Genomic DNA, 17,213 nt, shown 5'->3' with positions numbered 1-17,213 from the left:
TTAAATGCTTTTAACCCCTCACTTTTGGGGATGCAAGAGAAAAGGTCTATGACATCAATAGTTATGTATAACAAATCTTTTTTATATAAATGTGTAGGAAAATAAGCTAAAAAATACCAAGACTCCTTGGCAAGATGAAATACTTTTTCGTACACATGTTTCAAAGTATGGTCGATGACCACACCCAAAGGGAATGTTTTAGATCTGCTGCCAGAAACAATTGGTCTAAAAGGCGGGTCAGACACATTCTTATGAACTTTGGGGATGCCACCTAACTTGGCTAACACAGGAAATTCCACTTTGACAAAGTTGTAAGTATCCAAACTAATTTGCCTGTCTATAAGAAAGTCCTCGAGGTGACAATCAATTTTTCTATAGGCTATATTAAGTTCATTAACAGATATGATCTCATAACTGTCAGTAGAATGTAAAATATCATGAAGTTTAGAGGTACATGTAAGTTGATCAAAAAGAACTAAACCCCCACCCTTGTCAGGTTTCATCACCCTTATTGATCTATTCTTCCTCAACATTTGTAGGGTGTCCTGTTCTTCTCTAGATAAATTATGTTCCATTCTCCTAAACTTATTTTTGTTGTTAAGCTCATAAATCTGCTTAACAATACATTTTTCAAAAAAAACAATCGTTGGATGGCATGGGGGTATAAAGGTACTTTTCTTTTTCAGAATTTTACAGTCATTATTAGAGCCAGTAACATTATTAATGGGATTATTAAACATTTCTGCCAAGTTTAATTTCCTAGTATACAATTTAACTTGACAAATATTATCAACCACATCAAATTTAGTAGTTGGTATGTATTTCAAGCCCTTAGAAAGTAAACTGAAATAAGACATATCGAGCTCAACATCTGTATAGTTAAAAATGTTAAAGCTCTTGTACCTGTAAGTCACACCATCTGTGGAAGAAATCTCACAGTACTTTGTGGTGTTATGTACGTCATGTTTAGTAGCAGTTTGCTGTGTAGTCTGCAAATCTACATTAGTAACTAACTCTAGATTCATATTATTTGTATTGGCTATTGTTGATGATGGGGTTTCTTCCAATCCCCCCCCCCCCATTTCCAATCCCTTCTTCTGTCTTGACCTCTGTCCTTGAAAAAATGGGAATTACTTTGAGCCTGAGAATTATAATCATAATCTGAGGGGACCTGCTGTCGATTGTGTAAATTGTCGACAGCTTTAAACTGTCCTTCTTTCCACCCATATATAGCCCCTCTCTCATACTGCTGAATATCCCTAGTAAGTTTAGAATTTTTCCTTTCTAGAGATTTTTTTATATTTAAATCAGCTGTAACAAACTGTTTATTATATAACCTTTCCCATTGTTTAAATAATAAATCAATTAAAATGTTTACATTCAGTTTTTCTGTTTCATCCATTAGTCTAACTAACTTCTCATCATTACATTTAATTAACAGCTTCATGAACTCAATGCCACATTTATCAAAAAACAAGTTAAATTCTTTTTTTGTATTGTCATTCACATTTATGCCCATAGGAAATTTAAAAAATCTCAAGCCTTTAGGAATGACATTAATGTTCAAACATTTAGATAAATAAGCATTATCTAACTTCAATGTATTAATATTATTCAGTTTTTTACCAAATAAATAAATCATGTCTTTAAGTGAACAGTTAGAAATAACAGGATCTTTACTTTTTCCACTAAAAGCATCATTATCTAAAAAACAATTAGTGTTCATAAACATTTTGAATTTGTCAATTTTGTTAGAAGTTGAGTCAGTTTTTGAAAACAGCTCAGTACCTTTTCTTGCAGGTTCTCTGCCTGCTTGTGCATAAGTTTTATTAGGTAACTTCCTCTTAGGGAAGTGTTTTTATTTAGTCCTGCTGGTTTGCACGAGTTTGCTTCATCGTTTTCAGTTTCTCAAGCTACATAGTGTGGTGTCAGCGTTCGCCTTTTTGCTTCTCTCATATATATATATATATATATATATATAAAATGTGTGTATATAAATATATTTATATATATATATAGCTCTCGCTCTCTATATTTATATATATTTATATATATTTATATATATATATATATATATATATATATATATATATATCTATATAAATAAAACACACATATTGTGTGTGTGTGTGTGTGTGTGTGTATATATATATATATATATATATATATATAGATATATATATATATATATATATATATATGTAGGGGTACTAGGCTATCTGCCCGAGGGCATTTATAAGCCTAGCCACAGTGTGTCGGCTTTCGACGCCCCATTGATTAATTAACTGAGCCTCTGTCAAGCAGAGCCAATAAGTGATCCCAGGGGTGTATTTTCTGTTACCCATCCACTCGTCAAGGTTTCTCTTGAAGAGTTAGTGATGGGCTCTGCCTAATGTAGATAGGAATTTTGTTCCAAAGCATGGGGAGTCTCTGTGATAGGAATCTATCCCTCCAGCATGTTCTATTTATTGTTGTGGCAAGGTTTAACTCACTAGAGCGCGTGGCTCGCAGTGACTTGGATTTTTTTAGATGGAGCATGTCCATCAATTCTGAGTTGGACATGGCTTTGTAAGTCAGGCAGAGATCACCTCTGAGTAAGCCATATACCACTGAGTACAGCCGGAATTTTTTCAGTAGGTCTGCATAGGACATATGTTTGAGGCCAGTAATCCTCTTGGTGAGGTACTTTTGTGGTCTTTCCAGCTGTTGGAAGTATCTTGTGAGATGCATCCCAACTGGGGCATTGTACTCTATATGATGGGTCAGATGAGTGATGAGTAGAGGGGCACTATAACCTCTTTATTTCTACATATATATATATATATATATATGTATAAATAATAGATACACACACACACACACACACACATTTATATATATATATATATATATATATATATATATATATACACAATGTTCATAGGTAGGTAATAGGCTATTGGCCCTAGGGCCTATATAAGCCTAGCCAAAAAAGGTACCCTGGCTTTCACCACCCAAGAAAATTATTTTCCTGTGCCCTTGTCGAGCAGAGCCACAGAAGTGTTCCCTGGGGTGAATTTCCTATTTCCCATCCAATCATCAAGATTTTTTTTGAAGAGTGGTAATGAGGAGCTTTGTTTGACATAGATAGGTAGTTTGTTCCAGAGTATGAAATGTCTCAGACAGGAATCTATCTCTCCAGCACGTTCTGTTTATTGTTATGACAAGGTTTAGGTCCCTAGAGCATGTAACTCGGAGGGACTGGGATTTCTTTAAGAGGAGCTTGTCCAACAGCTCTGGGTTTTGACAAGGCTTTGTATGTTAGGCAGATATCGCCTTTGAGTAGACGATATGCAAGGGAGTAAAGCTGGAGTTTTTTTAGACTGTTTGCGCAGGGCATCTGTTTGAGGCCGGTAATCCTCTTTGAGAGGTATTTCTGTGGCCTTTCCAGTTGTTGTAGATGTCTTGTGAGGTACATACCATAAGGGACATTGTACTCCATAATGGGTCTAATGAGTGATGAGTAGAGAGGAACAATTAACTCTTTCTTCCTGGATGAGAAACCTTTTTTGATGAGTTGTGCCATGTAGAAGGATTTCCTGACTAATGTGGCGATGTGATTATCATAGGAGAGACTACTGTCCACCTGTGTCCCAAGGTCTCTTATCATACTTTTGGTGTTAAGTAGACTACCACCTATGTGGTAGTTCATGGGTACAGAGTTTTTACCAAAAGGGATGACAATGCATTGGCCAGATTGGGCCGACACACATATGTATGTCAAAACCCTGGGAGGAGAAACACTAGCAAAAGGTATACTTGGTGAATCCTAGAAACACAGAGAGCACTTGAATGTATGCTTGTGTACAGTTAAAAAGGTCAGCTGTAGCAAATCACGTAACTGCAAAGGTACATAAAGTACAGTTGTGTAAAATCTTACCCTAACAGTAGATGTCCTTCTCTCTACTGCAGTAGTATTCTTCACCTAAGGGATCTCCTGCCAAGGATATTCCTATGTCCAACCAGTATACCAAAGCCTTCAACTCCTATAGGAGTTATATATCACATGTGCCCCATGCAAGATGTAGGGTATAAAGGGACATATGGAAGTGAACACTCAGAACTGAAAAAGCCCCAGGAGCAGCAAAATACATTCAAGGACAAGGAGGAACATATGCATCCAGAAAGAAAACTAAAGAAAGCAGAAGGAAGAAGGGCCTCCTTGGCCAAGACGGAAATAGAACTCAGGGCAAGAGTCAAGACAGAGGTGGAAGGAGGGAGGGAGTGAATACGGCAACAGTGAGGAGATGATCTATATATATATATATATATATATATATATATATATATATATATATATATATATATATATACATAATGTGTGTGTGTGTATATATATATATATATATATATATATATATATATATATATATATATATATATCTATGCTCAGATTTGTGAATAATTAGAAGTTATGTACTCACCATAACGTTCCATCTGAGTAGGTAGTTCATTTGTCTGCAACCTGTGGGTTACGGATCCGATATCGGATCCGAGCCGGCAACTTGTTTCAAGCTATTGGATCCGAGCTCCTATCCCCTTCCTTCACCCATAATCCCCTGCTAACCCTCCATGACCTCAGATCAAGTTTGCCTCTCCATATATATCCAAGAAAGGATACCTAAAATCTAATAGAGCCAAGAAGGTCAGGGGGAAGGAGGGGGGGATGGTTGCAGACAAATGAACTACCTACTCAGATGGAACGTTATGGTGAGTACATAACTTCTAAATCTGAAGTAGGAATGTTCATTTGTCAGCAACCTGTGGGACAGAGTCCCCCAGCTACCTGCACCGTGGGTGGCCATCATGGAAGGATATTACGAAGCACCGCAGAGCCAAAGGATGCTCTCCCTCTAGAAAGCAGGTCTAGCTTGTAGTGGTTGATAAAGGTATGAGATGAAGCCCAAGTGGCTGCAGAACAAATATCATCCAAAGGAACTCTAGACTTGAAAGCCGCAGAAGTAGAAATGGAGCGAGTGGAATGAGCACGAACTCCTTCTGGTGCAGGTCTACCCGAGGCTTGATAAGCTAGCAGGATACATTGGGAAATCTAGCGAGATAAAAATACTTTAGAGATAGCTTTCCCCAAGTTAAATTTGGCAAAGGAAATGAACAGCTGGTCGGATTGCCTATGGACAGCCGTCCTATGGGTATAAAAACGAAGCTGCCTATGAACATCCAATGAGTGCAGCTTGTATTCACCCTTATTTTGATATTTAGGGAAGAAAACCGGTAAATTTATGGATTGGTTTATGTTGGTTTCTGATGCTATCTTGGGAAGAAAGGAGGGATTGATCCTGAGGTGCACTCTATCAGGGTGAAAAATCAGGTATGGAGGCTTTACAGAAAGAGCCTGAAGTTCCGACACTCTTTTCGCTGAAGTAATGGCTACAAGGAATGCTGTTTTCCATGACAAGAATTTGAGATCCACTGAAGCAGCGGGTTCAAAGGGTGGAGCAGTCAAGGCTTGAAGAACTAAAGTAAGATCCCATGGGGGTACGGCTTCTTTTACAGGAGGTCTAAGTAAAAAGGTACCCTTGAGAAAGGTTTTACACAATTTGGCTGACATCAAGGGTCCTGTATCATGTCCCACATGATAATGAGAAATGGCTGCCAATTGCACTTTGCTGTAAAGGGATCTAGATTGCGGCGCTCCGCCCAGATGGAAAAACGTTCCATTTGCTGTGATATACCTTCCTGGTGGAGGGCTTATGTGCTGCCACGAGGATGGCTTTGACTGGTGAAGAGATACCGGGAGTCCTAACTAGGAGTGGAACTGGAGCAACCAAGCTGTCAGTTTCAGATTGTCCAGGTTTGGAGTTGGCAAGTCCAATGGATGGGAGATGAGATCCGGAATGTGATCTAGAATCCAAGGGTGATTCACACGGTGAGACCACAGGTAAGGGAACCAAATTTGTCGAGGCCAGAATGGGGCAATGAGAATCATCTTGCTCCCCAACTGCGAGGCTTTCTGTAAGAGTTGTATCATCATTGGAAGAGGAGGATAGGCATAGAGTAGACCGGGTGGCCAAGCATGCACCAGAGCATCTCTTGGAGATTCCCCTGGTGGGGGGATTAGAGTGAAGAAATTGTCGCATTTGGCATTTGATGGAGACGCAAAAAGATTGCAGCAGGGTTGCCCCCAAGTTGCGAATATCTGCTTCACTACTAGAAGATTGAGAGACCACTCGTAGGGGGTAAGAAGGGTGCGGCTGAGCTTGTCCGCTAGGATGTTGGTCCTCCCCGGAATGTGCGTTGCAATCAGAAAGCGGTTGGTGGAGATCGCCCATTCCCACACTCTCATGGCTTTGCGGCAAAGAGGATAATATCTGGTTCCCCCCTGTTTGTTGATATACCAGACCACTGACATGTTGTCCGAGTGAATTGTAATCGTTCCTGCGGGGAGGAAGCTCTGAAGTGCTTGCAACGCCAACAGCACCGCTGTCATCTCCAGAACGTTGATATGCAGGGAGGTCTCTGTATCGTTCCACATGCCTTGGACTGTCCTGCCTGAGTAATGCCCCCCCCACCCAAGGCGGGAAGCGTCCGTGGTCACCGTGGCGATAGGGGGAAAGGTGCAGAAGGGATGGCCCGTATGGAAGTTTGATGCTTGGAGCCACCATAGTAGCACCCTTCTGCAAGCCTTGCTGATAGCAATGGGATGGTGGAGAGGAAGGGATAGGAAGGACCATTGCACTAACAAGAGTCCAATGCAGGACTCGCATGTTCAAACGGGTGCATGGAAGGAGTGTAATCGCTGCTGCCATGGAGCCTAGTGCCCTCAGGATCAATTCCGCTGGTGAAGCCTCTGAATGAAGGATAGCCCGCACATGAAGTTGAAGATTTCTGATTCTCTCGGCAGTTAGGAAGGCTCACAAATCTCTGGTGTTTATTCTGGCACCTATAAATTCTAGGATCTGTGTTGGAGCCAGTAGGGATTTGCCGACATTGATAGTAATGCCTAGTTGTGGGGCTAGATGGAGAAAGAAGTTTCTGGCTGAGCAAAGTAGATGCCATGTTGGTGCGATCAGGAGCCAGTCGTCCAGGTACGGGAAGACCTGAATTCCCTGGAGTCTCAGGTGGGCCGCAATCACTGCTAACACTTTGGTGAACACCCGGGGGGCTGTGGTGAGGCCAAAGGGAAGGACCCTGAACTGGTAGTGACTGGCTCTCAGCCAGAAGCGAAGGAACCTCCTGGATCGTTTGTCCATTAAGATGTGGTAATACGCATCCTTGAGGTCTATAGAGCACATCCAATCGTTCTCCCTCAGAAGGGGGAGGATAGATTGAAGAGTGACCATTCGGAATTTTTCCTTTGTTACTGACAGGTTCAAGCGGGAAAGGTCTAGGATGGGTCTCAGATCCCCCGTCTTTTTTGGCACCAAAAAGAACCTGGAGTGGAACCCTAATCCGAGCCGGTCTTGGGGGACGGGCTGGATGGCTCTTTTTCTTAGCAGCTGCTGTATTTCTGCGGCTGCGGCCTCCCTGTGATCAGGTGGTACATCGGGGAGGTTCTTGGATTGGGGGACATGGAGAATTGGTATTTTGTACCCTCTGGATATGATGCGAAGCACCCAGCGGTCTGTTGTTATGGACTCCCATGCCGCTAGATGCTTCGAAAAACGCCCCCCCGACTGCCTCCAGAGTGGAGCAGCCGGGCAACCCCTCAGGGCTGCTGCGCGGGCCGTTCAGAGAAAGGTTCTCTGGACCCGAAATTTCTCGGAGCCCCTCTGCCCCTAGGGCAACGTCCTCCCTGTCCACCTCTGCCACAGTAGGACTGGTTGTCCGCAGCTGGTTGGGAATGTTGTGATTTTCGGAACCACATCTTCTTCTGACCCTTTTAGTTCCTTGAAAAGGACCGCTGGGGAGCAGAGAAGCGGACTCTGACGGCAGACAACGTCTTCCCGTCCTTCTCGCTCTGGACAAGCATCTCGCGAACTGTTCTGCCAAAAAGGGCAGAACCATCAAAGGGGGTGTTCGCGAAGGACGCTTTAAAGGGCTCTGTAAAGTCGCAATGACGGAGCCAGGCCTGACGTCTTGCTAAAGTAGTTAGGAAAACCTTCTATATCGCCCACCTGATCATGAAGGGATTCACATCTAGATCAAGGGAGGTCATCGTCCCCCTGTACTCATCACTCATTAGACCTATGATTGAGTACAATGCCCCATTCGGAATGTATCTGACCAGACACCTGCTGCAGCTTGAAAGGCCCCAAAAGTTCCTCACCAAAAGGATAAAGGGTCTCAAAAATATGTCTTATGCTGCCCGACTGAAAGAACTCCAGCTCTATTCAGTCTCATACCGCTTGCTCAGAGGTGACCTGTGCCTGACATATAAGGCCATGTCAAACCCAGATTTGATGAATATGCTTCACCTCAAAAATCCAGATCCCTCAGAACCACAAGGGCGGAGACTTAAACCTTGACACGGTTATAAATAGAACGTGCTGGAGGGACAGATTCATCACCCAGAGACTCCCTATGCTGTGGAACAAAATCCCGGTACATGTGAGGCAGAGCACCTCGCTGGCCTTGTTCAAGAGGAATCTTGACCAATGGATGGGAGATCGCAGATATACCCCAGGGATTACTTCAGTGTCACTGCTTGACAGAGGCACAGAAAAATGATAGGCATAGTTTTTATTCAAACTAAAGGGGTGGCGAAAGCCACATAACTATGGGCTAGGCTTATAAATGCCCTTGGGCAGATAGCCTAGTATGAACCTATGACTAGGCCTGCTCCGCTGGCCCTAGCGGCTCCCTCTGTGGCATGGGACAATAGCCGCATAGAGGTGCTTGAAATAGATCTCAGAGTGGCCATTCGGGTGGAGTACAATTGTTTATCCTCCTCCGACATGGACTCGGGGGGGGGGGGGTGCAGCGTATTCTTTGATAAGATCCCGCTGCATCCTGATGACATGTGCCATATAGTTCAGAGACCTTACTGAGAAGGTCACTGAACTAAAGACTCGCTTCCCTAAGCGATCCATCAAATGGGACTCTTTGCTCGGTGGATGGACTGAGGGACTCTCCTGAGCCAATTCCCTCTTTGTGGCTGCCGCCGTCAACATGGCATTTACAGGGGGGCCCTTACTCCAATGTGACCGGTCTGAGGGGGGGGGGCTAAGAATCCTATCCGGTCACTTGGGTATTGGCTCCACGGTGTCCGGATCCTTCCATGCCCTGGTGGTAATAAGGTCCACCAGGGGATAGGCTGGAGGGGACACCCAGGAGGTAGACGGGCCTGCCTCGAATGCCTCTAGAAACACGGACTCGTCAGAGGAAGACTTGGGGGCAGACCACCCACCTCTGATTCTCAGCATCTCCATGATGTCTCCAAAGGAGACATCCTCAGGGGTGATCTTGGGGAGCCTTCCCCTTCCTCCAAGTCCGTGTCCTCGGTTAAGGACTCAGGGGAGTCCACGTGCCTCCTTTTGCACTTATGCTTGCGGGGAGCTTCCTCGGGGGGACTGTCCGAGGAGGCCTCGCCAGCAACATCTTGTTCCAATGGAACTATCTGTGACATCGAAGCAGGCTGTCCCTTTGGCCGGGTGATGGAAGCCTGGCCCAGCAGAGAGGGAGTGCAGGGAAGAGTCGATGCAAGGACTGGCGGTCCGGATGCTCTCAACAGAGCCCTCTCCACAACATCGAATGCCGAGGGAGAGCCACTCTCCAATGGATCCGAAAGTCGGCTTCCACTCGGATCCGATGAAGGGATCGGAGCCGGTGCCAAGACCGTCGGATCTGAGGGACCAGTGTGCTCCAACATGGACGGAGCCGAAGGCACACTGAATCCCCCGGATCCGAAGCTCGGACCACGGCTCCGAGAGGTCGGATCCGACAGACTCGAGGGTAGGGTCGGATCCGAAGCTCGGACCACGGCTCCGAGAGGTCGGATCCGACAGACTCGAGGGTAGGGTCGGATCTGAAGTACCAAGTACTGTCGGTGCCGACCCACCCCCGGCTCCAAGGCTGCTCGGCTCCGAGCGCTCCGAACCCGGGTAGCGGGTCGGAGAAGGAGCAATTGGGTGGAAAAAAGGTGTCGAGCTCCCCCCCTGAGGGGGGGGGGGAGGCAAGAGCACTCCCATCTGCAGCTGGGCCTGGATGAACCTTCGCATCATCCGGTCCAAGTCTGCATCAGATAAACTGAATGTGGATCTCGAAGAGGCCACCGAGGCAGGCCTGGAATGCCGCCTCGATGACCTCGACGGAGATCGGGTCTCCTCCTCCTCGGGCCCCGGGGAGAAAGAAGGGGATCGGAGCCGAGGAGGAGGAGACCTAGAAGCAATGGAGGGAGAAGCCCGCTTAGCTGGCGGGGCCGAAACGGAGGTCTCGGCCTGCCGCTTGTGGTGCTTCTCCCTCTGTTTCTCCCTCCTGGCCTCCCTGTCCTCCGACACTTTAGCGGGAGTTTGAGTCCCAGTCGGAGGCAGAGGGTCAGGAGTGGCAACCATCACAGGCTGTGATGGAGCCACAGGAGTAGCAGAGGTAGCGGAGGCCGAAGCTGAATCCGGGCTAGAAGTCCCGCCAGGACCAGCTTCGACCACCGTTCTTTCAGTGCCCTGGGGTTGAATGCTGCACAGATAGTACAGCCCGAGGTGAGGTGTTCAACCCCAAGGCACCGAACGCACTGAGTGCGGCCATCAGCCGGGGAGAGCTTATGGCCACACTCGGTACATTTAGAAAATATGGCTTCTGGGGCCTCAGCCATTCCCTTTTTTTTTTTTTTTTTTTGTTTTTTTTTAACTAAAAGGAATAAAACTACACACACACACAGGCCCCAAAAAAACACTCAACACACACTCACACACTAGCGACCAGCGAAGGGAGGGTATTAATTAAACAAAATATAGGGAACCTAACTCATACACACTTTAAAAGTATTAATGTAAAATAAAAATTTAAATTCTGACGAAAAATGTAGAAAAAAAGGTAACTTTTTTCACTTATCTGCGGAGCTCTGAAGAGGATCCAGCCATCACAAGCACGGCAAACTAGATCTGAGGTCATGGAGGGTTAGCAGGGGATTATGGGTGAAGGGAGGGGCTAGGAGCTCGGATCCATTAGCTTGAAACAAGTTGCCGGCTCGGATCCGTAACCCACAGGTTGCTGACAAATGAACATTCCTACTTCAGATCTTTAGTTTTGTCTCAATGATATCTTAGCTGTCTATGCAAATCCAAGATGTGAAGAACCTTCTCACTGGCAGACTGAGGAGAAAAAAAGGAAGATAAATAAACTGATTAAGGGACAACTCATTGACACTTTGGACATGAAAGATGGATTAGTATGAAGAGATACCTGTCTCCATGATTAAGGGACAGCTCATTGACACTTTGGACATGAAAGATGGATTAGTATGAAGAGATACCTGTCTCCATGAAAAACTAAAAACAACACAGAGGAACAGCCATGACAGCCTGAGTTTCAGACACGTCCTTGGCTGAAGCAAGAGCCAAAAGAAGAACAGTCTTCCAAGTACAATGTTGTAATGAAGTTGAAAAACCATGTTCTAAAGGAGCTTCAATTGATTTTGAGTACAAAATAAAGGTCCCAAGAAGACACAATGGGCTTCCTGTGTGGCCTGATATGGAGGATGCATTTAAGGAATTGCTTGACCTCAAACCTAGCAGTCAGAGGAGGATTCAAAGATAGACAAGTAGAAATTTTTGACCAGTGAGCTTTAACCGAAGATTATGCCAATCCAACATGGAGCAGATCAAAAAAAAAAAAAAAAAAAAAGAGAGAAACAGAGGAACCTTTAGTGACAGGGGATCCTGACAGCGAGAGAGGCACCAGACAGGAAATCTTTTCCATTTGGATATGTATGATTTTCTGGTATTTATTTATTTTTATTTATTTTATTTAACATTTGTTGACCGGGAAAGTCCGACTAGGTTCTACAGATCCTGTTTTCAGTGGAGGCCCGGGGAGAAATGCTCCAGAAGCATGTCTTTAGTATTGGGTTTCCTGGCCTCCTGCAGAACCAAAGCATGTCCTCAGAAAAGAGGTGCCTAAAAGGAATCAAAGCCCTATCAACCACAATGTCATTTGAAGACTGGACAGATGCATATGGATAAGAGACTCCTTGTCTTGTGTGAGAAGATCCACCCAGTGAGGTAATTTGTTGTAGAGAACTAAAAATGCAAGGAAGAGACAAAGAAATGTAAAATGTAAAGATTTCTTGAAGAAAGGGTGAATGGAGATGTGAAGGTATGCATCCTTGAGATCTAGAGACACCAGTAAGGCTTGAGGAAGCAGAAGAGGAAATGTCTGAAGGGACAGCATCCAAAAAGAAGGGATCATGAGAAAAGTGTTGAGCAGAGAAAGATCCAGAACTGTTTCCACGTACCCTCCTTTTGGGGGACCAAAATATTCTGGAGTAAAACCTCTTCCCCACCTGGGTGGGAGGCATAGCCTGAATAGTGCCCTGATCCAAAAAAGATTGCAGAACCTCTGGGAAATGAGGAAGCTGTTTTCGAGGAGGTTGAGGAATGCCTGAAAAGAGAGGAAGGGACTTCCAAACCATGCAATGACCCTGATGGATAATGGAAAGAACCCAAGAATCTGAGGTGATCCAAAGCCAATTTGGAAGAGACAGTGAGAGGCAGAGAGACAAGGGGACCTGACTGAGAGGAGGGGAAAGCCAACCATCAAACAGAACCAGGCTTGTCCTGAAAAGAAGGCTTCTGGGTACAAGGACCGAGTAGATTTAGCTGGAGGACCATGCCTAGAAACCTTACCCTTGGGAGGGTTGAGTTTGCCTAAAAACAAAGCAAGACTTGGAAGGATAGTTCCTCTGAAACTTGGGAAGAGTGGAAACAAAAATGTTTTAGCTCCTGCAAAGCTTTGCCTTTATCCTGGAGCAGCAGACCCAAAAAAACTTTTGGTTATCCAAAGAAGCATCCAAAGGTTTGGCCCTGATATCATCAAGCAGAGCCTGAAGACACAGCAAAGAAGAACGCCTCATGACTCAACCAAAAGCAGCAGCCCTGGAAGAGGCATCAGCTGCATTTGATTGAATGACGAGCAACTTGAGAAGTGGAACCAACAGCAAAAGGGCAGAAGCCTTCCTCTCAGAGTCAGGGAGGTCAGAAACCGCCTTAAAAACTTGGCAGAGGAGGGCCAAAATAAACCTGGTCATATGGATCTGGTAGTTAATGGCCCTAATGGACAAAAAGGCAGAGGTGTAAACCTTTTTGCCCAACCTTTCAATGGCCTTGCTATCCTTATCACAAAGCAGCAGCTTGGTAGAAGGCAACAACTTGGAGGGCTTGTCAGAAGAGACTGACCCGACAGAAGGGTTAGCAGAAGGGCACTTATAAGGAAATTTACAATTGTCAGGCACCTTGTAGAATCTATCCATCTGCTTTGATGCAGAAGCCTGAGGGGGCTACAGAAGCTGCAGAAAAGGTATCTAAAAGGGCAGCCAGAACAGGAGGAAAAGCAGATGGTTTGAGAGACTCCAACTGTAGGAGGTCATAGTACCTTATTTGAATATCAGAGACCTGGGAACAATCCCACTTAAAATAGTTCAACATGTGGGCAATAGTATTCCCAAAGGACAACTCTTCCAAAGAGGAGTCTGGCCTTAAGGAATCCTCTTCCTCTGAACCATAGTCCAAGGGAGAAGGAATTAGGGAAGAATAGGCCAAGGATTCTTTCTCAGAGTCCAAATCCTCACCTGAGGAGTCCAATTCCCCAATGCCTCTTAACAAGAATGGAAGACCATGGGGAAGCAGGAACATAGACCACTTAAGGAGAGTTTAAGGTCATCAAAGCATAAAATAAACCCAGAGTAAAATCCTGCCATTCGTGCTGGGGATCCCTTACAACAGCAAAAATACAATGTTTTTCTGTGGGTCTTCCACTCACAGCACCCTTGGAGGGTCAGACCCCTGACCCAAATCTAGAACGGTGGTAGGAATTTCCCCCTTTACTAAAATCTGAGGAATCCCCCTCAATCCCTCGGATATTATCAGCAGAAGTTCACTCTCGGCCTTGGATGCAGACATTTGAAGTGTCTCCAAGGATGTGCAAGAATTCATAGCCATATTGACCTCCAATGGGGTGAAGGTACAGGAATCAAAAGGAAGCACTAGCTGGTCTTCAGGGATTTCATTAGCCTCTAGAAAGACATCTGAGGGAGGCTGAACAGTATTTGGATCAGGCATGACTTTTTTGGCCTTCTTTTGGGCAGATGACTGGCCCTCTGGAAGGGAGGATTCTGCAACAGCACCTTCAGCCAACAACTTAAGATGCTGGTTCTCAAAGTATATGGGCAAAGAAGAGAGGTGACTACATAGGGACTTGGGCACAAACATTTTGCAGACAAAACACTGTGCATGATTGTAGGAAGTACCCAAGCCAAAAAGACACTGGTCATGATCGTCTTTATGGGGAAATCTACCTCCCAGACTGATATTTTCCCTTTTTGGATGACATGAACACAATACAAAACAAGAATAAAAAGGAAGAGAAGAAATCCGAGCAGGACACTTATCTGAAAAAAAACGGCTTGGTAACCAGCACAGCAGAAGGGCATTCATTCAGACTGATGGGTGATAATTGTGTTTGGATTGGTGGCAAAGAAGTTCTGAATGTTTGCATCCATACATCACCTTTATGCCCTACGTCTTGTACAGGAAGTATACATGTGACATGGGGTGCCTACAGGAGCTGAAGGCTTTGGTATACTGACTGGACATAATGGATCTCCTGTCAAGGATAGCCCTAAGTGATATTACAACAGTGATATGGAAGGACAAACTGCATCTGCAGGTATCCTGTCCAGGTTATAGGTTTCAAACAGGTGGAGACACTAAATTAAGGAAGGACGTGGAACTTCTAGCAAAACATACAGTACTGAAACAAGGAATGGTGATGGCTTCAGAGATTATAAAAAAAAAAAAAGAGAGAGCACAGTCCTGCAAGTACCTCCATGTGACTGATGTTTAGTTTATAGGCAAGTACAACCAATTAAGCACTACATACTTCTGTTTCTCTCTTTCTTTTCCACAAGGACCTTAGCAGATGGTTCCTTTAACTTCACTTCTGGGAGAATGGGAGCCAGTTATTACATGGCTAGGTGAGAGCACAACAGCCCAATTGTTTCTGTTTAAGAATCCCTACCAGCCCTTCATTCCCTGGCAACAGCCTGGTGGTAGGGAGTCGGCCAACTTGCTGAACTTGGGGGATAGGATGCCCTCTTTCCCCTGGCAGCACCCTCAGCAGCTCCTCTGAGCCTCCGGAGGTGAAGCATGCCTCTGCACACCAATCTCTCCTCATCTGCATATTGTGACTGCACCACAGTAGTGTAATCTCAGCTGGCACAGAACTCAACTAGGTGAATACCTAGTGCTCCCACTAGGTGTCACCTATGTTGAAGCCACAGTTACCTCTCTCTCCATCTGTATGGATTAGTCAGCAGCAGCTGGCTGACTCGCATCCCTTCTGACTATTTTTCCACAAGTACCCAAACTGCTAGATTAATTCACATGTCCTGCCATGTTGTTAGGGCTTTCTCCCTCTATGGCATGAAGCTAGCATCAGATTTCTCCACTTTTATGGCAAAATGTTGACATTAACATTTTCATTTAATTTCACTTACTGCCTATACAAAAATAACCACATTCCTGAATGAAGGTATTTTTCTCTTTACCTGTCTGTTTAGTGAACTGATGACTTTTGGCAGCAATCCATCTTCCTGACCCTCCACTGGGTGGGTTATAAGGCAGTCAACATCATGGCCATACTGCTTCCCCCTGTAAGGCAGACAGGACACACATAACTGCATCTATAATACTGTAAAAGTAAATATGAAATAAACAGAAATCAAATAAATAACATAGAACAAACGTAATGTCATAAAACATTCAAAACTAAACAAAAAATAATAATAAATCGTCCATGGATATTATAGTGAAGGAAGCCCTTCACACACCACAATAAATACAAAAAAACGTCAAAGATGCAATGGAGTTACAAAATGGATAAAATGAAAATCTCTGTTCTGAAGAGGGGATAAAGCCAAACTACAACCCACATGACTAGGATCTACTAGCAGCCCAGGCATTGAAAAAGCTGGCAAGGGAGGGTGGGAGTGAAAGGCCAACATCAACTCACTCACCCTGGGATGACAGTGGTTTGAACCGTTTCAAAGCTGACACCTTATAAAGACAGGGAGCACCGACATATTACATGAATCTGGAGCTACAAGGCCACACATATGCACAGCAACCTTCCAGCTGTGGACAGGAACTGCGCAAGTGCAGGAAAAGGGCATAGAAGGCCCTGTTATGGTGTGAGAGCTGAATGTCAACTGTCACAGGAGGGGTTAACTCAAAAAACATAGAAAATGTCTCCTTGGTAGAGACAATCACTGACAGGAGATAGACTCTTGCTTTCCAACCGTGGTCCATAAGGTGAAGGACCATAAGGCAAATTTCTGTAGCAGACTGCCATGAGAAAATGTGGAATGTTCACTGTTTCCAAGTAAAGTTTGACAAAGAAAAAGACAAAGTGCATTGCAACTTTATCAGCATGTCTAGGTGTGCAAGCCACACTGATGAGATACAAGTCCAGGTCTGCAAGATTACTGTCCCATGCTTCAGGCTGCAGATTGGTTAAGCCAGCTACTCACACACTCACTAACTCAGCATGACATCATATGCAACACACACTTATGGGATCCAACAATTCAGGCTAAGGTCTACAGATTCAGTGACATGCCCTCGACCACATATGTGATAAACCACCTAATCCCAACAACCACTTGATCATGGGGAAAAAAAAAAAAGGAACCACTGCTCCCTCCTATATGTTACAAACTAATGGTTGTGTATGTTACATCTCTATGATGGCTGACAAGGTGCAGGACATAAACATTGCAGATGGAAATGTTTTAACTTCAGATAGGGTATTACTATTACCAAATACCACACAAACTTGATAATGCAGCAGAATACATCAGCAATGGCATTGCGGATGTTTGATTTAGTTGGTCAGTTTGTTCTTCAATCCTTGGAAATGGAGTAAATATTAATAAAAAAATCAGGAAGAAATGAGAGATACTACAAGGGAATACCCCATGAATAAATTGCCAGCTCTCTAAACAAATTTATTTTTATCTAAAAACTTTACAATAGCCAAAAAGTGCACTGGTTACCTGAAGTATC

General features: G+C 44.4%; 1 protein-coding gene across 1 annotated transcript in view; it reads right to left on the bottom strand.

Moving 5' to 3' along the window:
- LOC122810669 (DNA nucleotidylexotransferase-like) overlaps positions 1–15,832 on the bottom strand; it is a 128,095-nt gene extending 112,263 nt beyond the window's left edge. The window contains exon 1 of the mRNA XM_044082238.1: positions 15,698–15,832. Within this exon, the coding sequence (XP_043938173.1) occupies positions 15,698–15,832 (135 nt within the window). The remainder of the gene's footprint in view (positions 1–15,697) is intronic.
- Positions 15,833–17,213: the final 1,381 nt, after the last annotated feature.

The sequence above is a fragment of the Protopterus annectens genome, chromosome 9.part0, assembly GCF_019279795.1.
Source record: "Protopterus annectens isolate FY-2018-M chromosome 9.part0, PAN1.0, whole genome shotgun sequence".
Lineage (NCBI taxonomy): Eukaryota > Metazoa > Chordata > Ceratodontiformes > Protopteridae > Protopterus > Protopterus annectens.
This window is presented reverse-complemented; position numbering and strand designations above follow the sequence as displayed.